Below are 11,098 nucleotides of genomic sequence, written 5' to 3'. Positions count from 1 at the left end.
TTCTACCTGGGGTAGGAGATGGCAGGTCACATTTGCGGCTGAGAAGACTCAAGCGATGATGATATCTAGACTGCACATGACGAATCGGACAGAATTGCAAATGGGTGGCAAATCCCTAGAGTTCACAGAGTTTGACATCTTGGGAATGAAGTTTGACTATTCAATGACAATGAAGAGCCATGTGCTAAACCTAGCTAAAAAGGCAGCCAGGAAACTTACAGCACTACGGCGCATCTCATATCTTCTTGACAGCAAGGGATGCAAAACCTTATATGAAGCCCAAGTTCGCTCCCATCTAGAGTATGCACCCCTTTCCTGGATTGCCTGCCCCCCATCTTTCGTCAGACTGTTGGACAAAGTAGAGAGACAGGCAAGAAGGCTTATCTCTAGTCTTGACCAAGTCTGGTGGGAACGGTCTGAACATCAGACCCTGCAACACCGTCGGGACGTTGTTGGTCTTACTATTATGTACAAGGCCAACATCCTCAAAGTTCCGCACTTGGCCCAACTCCGTGGAGTACCAGTAGTTCCCACTCGTAACACTAGGCTCTCAACCTTCAACAGTCTCATGCTTGAAGTGCCATTCTCAAGAACATCACTCCATCAGCGTTCATTCCTTCCGAGGCTGACTCGTATCTGGAACTTGTTCGCTCAACAGATTGATACACGGGAGATCAGGTCAACTGTTCACATGAAGACTCTGGCACACAGCTGGCTACAAGCTCATCCTGTTCCTTATATGATTGTTACTTAATGTTTTTTAATGAATAAAGGCTATTCCTTCTAAAGCAAATAATAACAGGCTCATGAAATAAATGTGCATCTAGGAGTAGGTTTCAACTTAGCTTACATAAGTTTAATATATGATAGTTCCCAATGTGTTAGTTTCAAAGTATACTCTTATGAAATAAATGAGTTTCTAGGTGTAGGCTTCAGATGAGCTGAGGTAGGATAACAGCCCTTCCTTGCAGCTTCACTAGGTATGTCATTTGGCATCCTTATGAATCCTAGTCTTAGTTAAAAAAAATAAAATAAAAAATAAAAGGTATATACTCACGGTCATCACTAAAGTCGTCGACAAGGATGATCTCCTTCACCAGGTGTTCAGGGCTCCGGTTCAACACGCTGCCGGAACACAATGGGACAATAATTAACACCACACATATTACCATGGTAAATATCTTAACAACACCTTCACTCCGCCACCATGTTAAATGGATTTAACAAAAATTGCTAAGCAATTTGGAGGTAATGGCCTATTTACATATATTAACTTAATTAGCTCGACAAATTGTAAACAAATCATTGTGTATCTGTAATATCTCACGACCACAGGATGGGTATAGGATGCATAATGTGTTATGCATCCTATATGTACTTAGCAAAACTAACTACAATATGTAAAGTTACATATTTGAATTGATTTTACATTGTTATTGTAAATGAAATATCTGGATGTTTCTTAATATTGCTTTCAAATAATTGTTTCTACATATTTGGATATTTCATATTTAAGTATGTCATTCTGAAATTTTAGAGGAATAATTCGTTTAAGAGAGTGTATTTGGTGCTGTGTACAGCGGCATGTTGTGTAAACTGCCAGAGGTTTGTTGCCCCGAGGGGGAGAGTTTATTGGGCAGCGTCACTCATCCTGTGAGTGGACACACCGCCATAGTGACAGTATTGGGCAGCGTCACTCATCCTGTGAGTGGACACACCGCCATAGTGACAGTGTTGGGCAGCGTCACTCATCCTGTGAGTGGACACACCGCCATAGTGACAGTATTGGGCAGCGTCACTCATCCTGTGAGTGGACACACCGCCATAGTGACAGTATTGGGCAGCGTCACTCATCCTGTGAGTGGACACACCACCATAGTGACAGTATTGGGCAGCGCCACTCATCCTGTGAGTGGAGACACCGTCATAGTGACAGTATTGGGCTGCGCCACTCATCCTGTGAGTGGAGACACCGCCATAGTGACAGTATTGGGCTGCGCCACTCATCCTGTGAGTGGAGACACCGCCATAGTGACAGTATTGGACAGCGCCACTCATCCTGTGAGTGGACACACCGCCATAGTGACAGTATTGGGCAGCGCCACTCACCCTGTGAGTGGACACACCGCCATAGTGACAGTATTGGGCAGCGTCACTCATCCTGTAAGTGGACACACCGTCATAGTGACAGTATTGGGCAGCACCACTCATTCTGTGAGTGGACACACCGCCATAGTGACAGTATTGGGCAGCACCACTCATTCTGTGAGTGGACACACCGCCATAGTGACAGTATTGGGCAGCACCACTCATTCTGTGAGTGGACACACCGTCATAGTGACAGTATTGGGCAGCACCACTCATTCTGTGAGTGGACACACCGCCATAGTGACAGTATTGGGCAGCACCACTCATTCTGTGAGTGGACACACCGCCATAGTGACAGTATTGGGCAGCACCATTCATTCTGTGAGTGGACACACCGTCATAGTGACAGTATTGGGCAGCACCACTCATTCTGTGAGTGGACACACCGCCATAGTGACAGTATTGGGCAGCGCCACTCATCCTGTGAGTGGACACACCGCCATAGTGACAGTATTGGGCAGCGTCACTCATCCTGTGAGTGGACACACCGTCATAGTGACAGTATTGGGCAGCACCACTCATTCTGTGAGTGGACACACCGCCATAGTGCCAGTATTGGGCAGCGCCACTCATCCTGTGAGTGGAGACACCGTCATAGTGACAGTATTGGGCAGCGCCACTCATCTTTTGAGTGGACACACCACCATAGTGACAGTATTGGGCAGCACCACTCATCCTGTGAGTGGACACACCACCATAGTGACAGTATTGGGCAGCGCCACTCATCCTGTGAGTGGAGACACCGTCATAGTGACAGTATTGGGCAGCGCCACTCATCCTGTGAGTGGAGACATCGCCATAGTGACAGTACTGGGCAGCGCCACTCATCCTGTGAGTGGAGACACCGTCATAGTGACAGCATTGGGCAGCGCCACTCATCCTGTGAGTGGACACACAGCCATAGTGACAGTATTGGGCAGCGGCACTGATCCTGTGAGTGGACACACCGCCATAGTGACAGTATTGGGTAGCGTCAGTCATCCTGTGAGTGGACACACCGTCATAGTGACAGTATTGGGCAGCGCCATTCATCCTTTGAGTGGACACACCACCATAGTGACAGTATTGGGCAGCACCACTCATCCTGTGAGTGGACACACCACCATAGTGACAGTATTGGGCAGCGCCACTCATCCTGTGAGTGGAGACACCGTCATAGTGACAGTATTGGGCAGCGTCACTCATCCTGTGAGTGGAGACACCGCCATAGTGACAGTATTGGGCAGCGCCACTCATCCTGTGAGTGGACACACCGCCATAGTGACAGTATTGGGTAGCACCACTCATCCTGTGAGTGGACACACTGCCATAGTGACAGTATTGGGCAGCACCACTCATCCTGTGAGTGGACACACCGCCATAGTGACAGTATTGGGCAGCGCCACTCATCCTGTGAGTGGACACACCGCCATAGTGACAGTATTGGGCAGCGCCACTCATCCTGTGAGTGGACACACCGCCATAGTGACAGCATTGGGCAGCGCCACTCATCCTGTGAGTGGACACACCGCTGTAGTGACAGTATTGGGCAGCGTCATTCATCCTGTGAGTGAACACACAGCCATAGTGACAGTATTGGGTAGCACCACTCATCCTGTGAGTGGACACACCGCCATAGTGACAGTATTGGGCAGCACCACTCATCCTGTGAGTGAACACACCGCCATAGTGACAGTATTCGGCAGCACCACTCATCCTGTGAGTGGACACTCCGCCATAGTGACAGTATTCGGCAGCACCACTCATCCTGTGAGTGGACACTCCGCCATAGTGACAGTATTCGGCAGCACCACTCATCCTGTGAGTGGACACTCCGCCATAGTGACAGCATTCGGCAGCACCACACATCCTGTGAGTGGACACACCGCCATAGTGACAGTATTGGGCAGCGCCACTCATCCTGTGAGTGGACACACCGCCATAGTGACAGTATTGGGCAGCGCCACTCATCCTGTGAGTGGACACTCCGCCATAGTGACAGTATTGGGCAGCGCCATTCATCTTGTGAGTGGACACACCGCCATAGTGACAGTATTGGGCAGCGCCACTCATCCTGTGAGTGGACACACCGCCATAGTGACAGTATTGGCAGCGCCACTCATCCTGTGAGTGGACACACCGCCATAGTGACAGTATTGGGCAGCGTCACTCTTCCTGTGAGTGGACACACCGCCATAGTGACAGTATTGGGCAGCGTCACTCATCTTGTGAGTGGACACACCGCCATAGTGACAGTATTGGGCAGCGTCACTCATCTTGTGAGTGGACACACCGCCATAGTGACAGTATTCGGCAGCACCACTCATCCTGTGAGTGGACACTCCGCCATAGTGACAGTATTCGGCAGCACCACTCATTCTGTGAGTGGACACTCCGCCATAGTGACAGTATTCGGCAGCACCACTCATCCTGTGAGTGGACACTCCGCCATAGTGACAGCATTCGGCAGCACCACACATCCTGTGAGTGGACACACCGCCATAGTGACAGTATTGGGCAGCGCCACTCATCCTGTGAGTGGACACACCGCCATAGTGACAGTATTGGGCAGCGCCACTCATCCTGTGAGTGGACACTCCGCCATAGTGACAGTATTGGGCAGCGCCATTCATCTTGTGAGTGGACACACCGCCATAGTGACAGTATTGGGCAGCGCCACTCATCCTGTGAGTGGACACACCGCCATAGTGACAGTATTGGCAGCGCCACTCATCCTGTGAGTGGACACACCGCCATAGTGACAGTATTGGGCAGCGTCACTCATCCTGTGAGTGGACACACCGCCATAGTGACAGTATTGGGCAGCGTCACTCATCTTGTGAGTGGACACACCGCCATAGTGACAGTATTGGGCAGCGTCACTCATCTTGTGAGTGGACACACCGCCATAGTGACAGTACTGGGCAGCGCCACTCATCCTGTGAGTGGAGACATTGTCATAGTGACAGTATTGAGCAGCGTCACTCATCCTGTGAGTGGACACACCGCCATAGTGACAGTATTGGGGGGCGTCACTCATCTTGTGAGTGGACACACCGTCATAGTGACAGTATTGGGCAGCGCCACTCATCCTGTGAGTGGACACACCGCCATAGCAGAGGTACTTGTAACGCAGTAATAGAAACATGAAAGTATCCTGGCTTTGTTGGATAAGCCATAAACATGTGCTTCTTCTCTCTAGATAGTAAGGATGAACGAGGATGTTGCCAGATTCCAGAAGACGGGCAGACACGATGGAAGGGTCAGAGACAGAGGCCTTCATTTCCTCAGGAATGGAAGAGATGGAGGGATCAGAGTTACGCTCCTGGCAGGAAGATGGAGGCGTACGGCGGGAAGGGTTACGACCACAATATAATTCGAGATGTCGGCAACAGCTTCAGCCAGAGACGATGTTGAGGCTGACAGTGACAGGGGTGGACACCATCAGTAAGTGTGAGGGGTTGGAGAAGACCCTAGAGGGGAGCATGGAAGGGAAGAGTGTAATTGAATCCCCGAGGGACCAACACTGGCAATGGTAGTGGAGAGAGACGGGGAAGGAGAGGACGGGCCAGACCATGGAGAAGGGCAGGGACGGGGAGTAGGCAGACACACAGACGCGTGGACGGGGCTGGAGAGTGACGCTCTTGGCAAGAGACTGTAGAGAGCTGCGAGAACAAGCTGCTCCAGTCAAGGTCTCTGGTGCGAGGACGTGCCAGCTATTCTTCAGCCGGGGACCGGAAGTAGTGTAGGTTGAGGACCCTCGACGAGCAGCAAATGTGACATCAGTGTAGATGCCACAGCTGAAGCCTTGTCTTGAAAACGTAAAACAAGACAACCTTGTCTTGACAAGGTTGTCATTGTGCTTTAGATGCCAAATGAACTGCTGCATCTTATAGTGATACAGGAAGCCAAGAATGTAGGGAGTTCACCACTGCAATTAATTCAGCGAACTGGTAAGGGTTTTGCAAGTGGACTTGACAAGTCCGAACTTTATGAAAAACTAGCCAAAAAAGGTTGCATTTTTATAAGCCGGAGCACGATGGCCAGACTTCCAATGCGTGGGGAGGAAACATTTTCCCAGAGAGAACACTTAACTTTCCCCAGGACAATAGCGGTTGGGAGAGTTCCACTGTCAAATGTAATTTTAGTGATAAGGAGGAGACAAGACTCCCACGTTGAGGGCAGGTGACCATGTCCACCTGGGCACATGGAGCACCCTGCCACTCTTACACAGTTAATATCACAATGTCAGTTGTGAAGATCCCAGCTCCCACCACAATGATGGGACAGGAGAACCGTAGTAACCACACTAGTGTTCACCTCAACATTTAGGGTGACTAACTGGTACCTAAGTGAGGCGGTGCCCCAGTTCTTGAGACTGGAGCCTGGCCAGGGACCAGATTCACGAAGCAGTTACGCAAGTAATTACGAACATGTATATCTTTCCTCAATCTTTGACGGCTTTGGTTATATTTATTAAACAGTTTACAAGCATGAAAACTTCCCAATCAACTGTTGTTATTGTTATAAACAGCCTCCTGGTGCTTTGGAGCTCATAAACTGTTTAATAATTGTAAACAAAGCCGCCAAAGATACAGAAAAGATGTAACTGCTTGCGTAAGTGCTTTCGTGAATCTGGCCCCCAGGGCACGAGGGCAGTGTTGTGTGAGGGGACCATCACAGCGCCAGTAGTCGGGACTCGCCCCGCCCCGACACCCAAGGTAAAAAGTCAACAGATTTTCCACAGTGGCTTGCCGGTCGTTCGTCAGTTGTGAGGACAAATAATGATAATCAAACTAAATGTTACAACAATGTGAAAGAAGCAAAACACTTTTATGTGTAAAAGCAGGAACCGGACCGGGCTCCACGCTGCAGGGGGCCTCAGCCTCCTCCACCACCACTCCCCGCCATAAATACGAATTAGAACCGGAGAAACTATTTTGTGTCCGGGTGCACAGTATATAAGCTGGTGAGGGCGGTGTGTACCTTGACCAACCATCATAGTTAGTAAAGACGACGTTAGAGCAAGAACCAGAGAGTGTGTCTCAAGAGTGACGTAAGAGAATATTTCGGGAAACCTTTGATTACTAATCCTTCACACGCCGCAATAATCAGGTCAGAGCAGGTGAGTATTTACACAAATATTAACATAACTGCTGGGTTAGGTTCACAATCACCACTCGCCAACGGGAAGATGATAACAGGTTGGGGATGGAGCACCTTTAGTCTGTCACTTATCCCTGGGCCGTGAGCGCTGCTTCACCAGCCACACCCTGCTGCCCTCTGAGGCACACATTGCCTTCTAGCACGGAGGTGGTGGTCCGTAATGAGGGCTGGTGCAGGGAGCAGAGAACCACCTCACTCATACACTCACAGTACACCCCTCATACACTCACAATACACTCCTCGTGCACTCACACTACACTCCTCGTGCACTCACACTACACTCCTCGTGCACTCACACTACACTCCTCGTGCACTCACACTACACCCCTCGTGCGCGCACACTACACCCCTCGTGCGCGCACACTACACCCCTCGTGCGCGCACACTACACCCCTCGTGCGCTCACACTACACCCCTCGTGCGCTCACACTACACCCCTCGTGCGCTCACACTACACCCCTCGTGCGCTCACACTACACCCCTCGTGCGCTCACACTACACCCCTCGTGCGCTCACACTACACCCCTCGTGCGCTCACACTACACCCCTCGTGCGCTCACACTACACCCCTCGTGCGCTCACACTACACCCCTCGTGCGCTCACACTACACCCCTCGTGCGCTCACACTACACCCCTCGTGCGCTCACACTACACCCCTCGTGCGCTCACACTACACCCCTCGTGCGCTCACACTACACCCCTCGTGCGCTCACACTACACCCCTCGTGCGCTCACACTACACCCCTCGTGCGCTCACACTACACCCCTCGTGCGCTCACACTACACCCCTCGTGCGCTCACACTACACCCCTCGTGCGCTCACACTACACCCCTCGTGCGCTCACACTACACCCCTCGTGCGCTCACACTACACCCCTCGTGCGCTCACACTACACCCCTCGTGCGCTCACACTACACCCCTCGTGCGCTCACACTACACCCCTCGTGCGCTCACACTACACCCCTCGTGCGCTCACACTACACCCCTCGTGCGCTCACACTACACCCCTCGTGCGCTCACACTACACCCCTCGTGCGCTCACACTACACCCCTCGTGCGCTCACACTACACCCCTCGTGCGCTCACACTACACCCCTCGTGCGCTCACACTACACCCCTCGTGCGCTCACACTACACCCCTCGTGCGCTCACACTACACCCCTCGTGCGCTCACACTACACCCCTCGTGCGCTCACACTACACCCCTCGTGCGCTCACACTACACCCCTCGTGCGCTCACACTACACCCCTCGTGCGCTCACACTACACCCCTCGTGCGCTCACACTACACCCCTCGTGCGCTCACACTACACCCCTCGTGCGCTCACACTACACCCCTCGTGCGCTCACACTACACCCCTCGTGCGCTCACACTACACCCCTCGTGCGCTCACACTACACCCCTCGTGCGCTCACACTACACCCCTCGTGCGCTCACACTACACCCCTCGTGCGCTCACACTACACCCCTCGTGCGCTCACACTACACCCCTCGTGCGCTCACACTACACCCCTCGTGCGCTCACACTACACCCCTCGTGCGCTCACACTACACCCCTCGTGCGCTCACACTACACCCCTCGTGCGCTCACACTACACCCCTCGTGCGCTCACACTACACCCCTCGTGCGCTCACACTACACCCCTCGTGCGCTCACACTACACCCCTCGTGCGCTCACACTACACCCCTCGTGCGCTCACACTACACCCCTCGTGCGCTCACACTACACCCCTCGTGCGCTCACACTACACCCCTCGTGCGCTCACACTACACCCCTCGTGCGCTCACACTACACCCCTCGTGCGCTCACACTACACCCCTCGTGCGCTCACACTACACCCCTCGTGCGCTCACACTACACCCCTCGTGCGCTCACACTACACCCCTCGTGCGCTCACACTACACCCCTCGTGCGCTCACACTACACCCCTCGTGCGCTCACACTACACCCCTCGTGCGCTCACACTACACCCCTCGTGCGCTCACACTACACCCCTCGTGCGCTCACACTACACCCCTCGTGCGCTCACACTACACCCCTCGTGCGCTCACACTACACCCCTCGTGCGCTCACACTACACCCCTCGTGCGCTCACACTACACCCCTCGTGCGCTCACACTACACCCCTCGTGCGCTCACACTACACCCCTCGTGCGCTCACACTACACCCCTCGTGCGCTCACACTACACCCCTCGTGCGCTCACACTACACCCCTCGTGCGCTCACACTACACCCCTCGTGCGCTCACACTACACCCCTCGTGCGCTCACACTACACCCCTCGTGCGCTCACACTACACCCCTCGTGCGCTCACACTACACCCCTCGTGCGCTCACACTACACCCCTCGTGCGCTCACACTACACCCCTCGTGCGCTCACACTACACCCCTCGTGCGCTCACACTACACCCCTCGTGCGCTCACACTACACCCCTCGTGCGCTCACACTACACCCCTCGTGCGCTCACACTACACCCCTCGTGCGCTCACACTACACCCCTCGTGCGCTCACACTACACCCCTCGTGCGCTCACACTACACCCCTCGTGCGCTCACAATACACCCCTCGTGCGCTCACACTACACCCCTCGTGCGCTCACACTACACCCCTCGTGCGCTCACAATACACCCCTCGTGCGCTCACAATACACCCCTCGTGCGCTCACAATACACCCCTCGTGCGCTCACAATACACCCCTCGTGCGCTCACAATACACCCCTCGTGCGCTCACAATACACCCCTCGTGCGCTCACAATACACCCCTCGTGCGCTCACAATACACCCCTCGTGCGCTCACAATACACCCCTCGTGCGCTCACAATACACCCCTCGTGCGCTCACAATACACCCCTCGTGCGCTCACAATACACCCCTCGTGCGCTCACAATACACCCCTCGTGCGCTCACAATACACCCCTCGTGCGCTCACAATACACCCCTCGTGCGCTCACAATACACCCCTCGTGCGCTCACAATACACCCCTCGTGCGCTCACAATACACCCCTCGTGCGCTCACAATACACCCCTCGTGCGCTCACAATACACCCCTCGTGCGCTCACAATACACCCCTCGTGCGCTCACAATACACCCCTCGTGCGCTCACAATACACCCCTCGTGCGCTCACAATACACCCCTCGTGCGCTCACAATACACCCCTCGTGCGCTCACAATACACCCCTCGTGCGCTCACAATACACCCCTCGTGCGCTCACAATACACCCCTCGTGCGCTCACAATACACCCCTCGTGCGCTCACAATACACCCCTCGTGCGCTCACAATACACCCCTCGTGCGCTCACAATACACCCCTCGTGCGCTCACAATACACCCCTCGTGCGCTCACAATACACCCCTCGTGCGCTCACAATACACCCCTCGTGCGCTCACAATACACCCCTCGTACACTCACAATACACTCCTCATACACTCACAATACACTCCTCATACACTCACAATACACTCCTCATACACTCACAATACACTCCTCATACACTCACAATACACTCCTCATACACTCACAATACACTCCTCATACACTCACAATACACTCCTCATACACTCACAATACACTCCTCATACACTCACAATACACTCCTCATACACTCACAATACACTCCTCATACACTCACAATACACTCCTCATACACTCACAATACACTCTAGCATCTGCAACATATTTTCAGTAATTACAAGCTACAATTCCCAGGTAGAGTTATATTTCAGTGAGCAGCCAGTACAACCCGTTAATAAGTACACTGTACCCCACTAGTACACCCACGCTGGGGTCTTCCCCT

The 11,098-nt window shown here is 53.1% G+C and overlaps 1 protein-coding gene across 3 annotated transcripts in view; it reads right to left on the bottom strand.

The window, feature by feature from the left end:
* Pgant2 (polypeptide N-acetylgalactosaminyltransferase 2) overlaps positions 1-11,098 on the bottom strand; it is a 476,685-nt gene that overhangs the window by 154,520 nt on the left and 311,067 nt on the right. For all 3 annotated transcript variants that reach the window (XM_069327914.1, XM_045737766.2, XM_045737767.2), the window contains one exon: positions 1,058-1,125. In XM_069327914.1, coding sequence (XP_069184015.1) covers positions 1,058-1,125 — 68 coding nt within the window. The remainder of the gene's footprint in view (positions 1-1,057; positions 1,126-11,098) is intronic.

This window comes from Procambarus clarkii, chromosome 20, assembly GCF_040958095.1.
Source record: "Procambarus clarkii isolate CNS0578487 chromosome 20, FALCON_Pclarkii_2.0, whole genome shotgun sequence".
NCBI lineage: Eukaryota > Metazoa > Arthropoda > Malacostraca > Decapoda > Cambaridae > Procambarus > Procambarus clarkii.
Note: the sequence above shows the minus strand (reverse complement) of the source record. Positions and strands in the feature narration are given on the sequence as shown.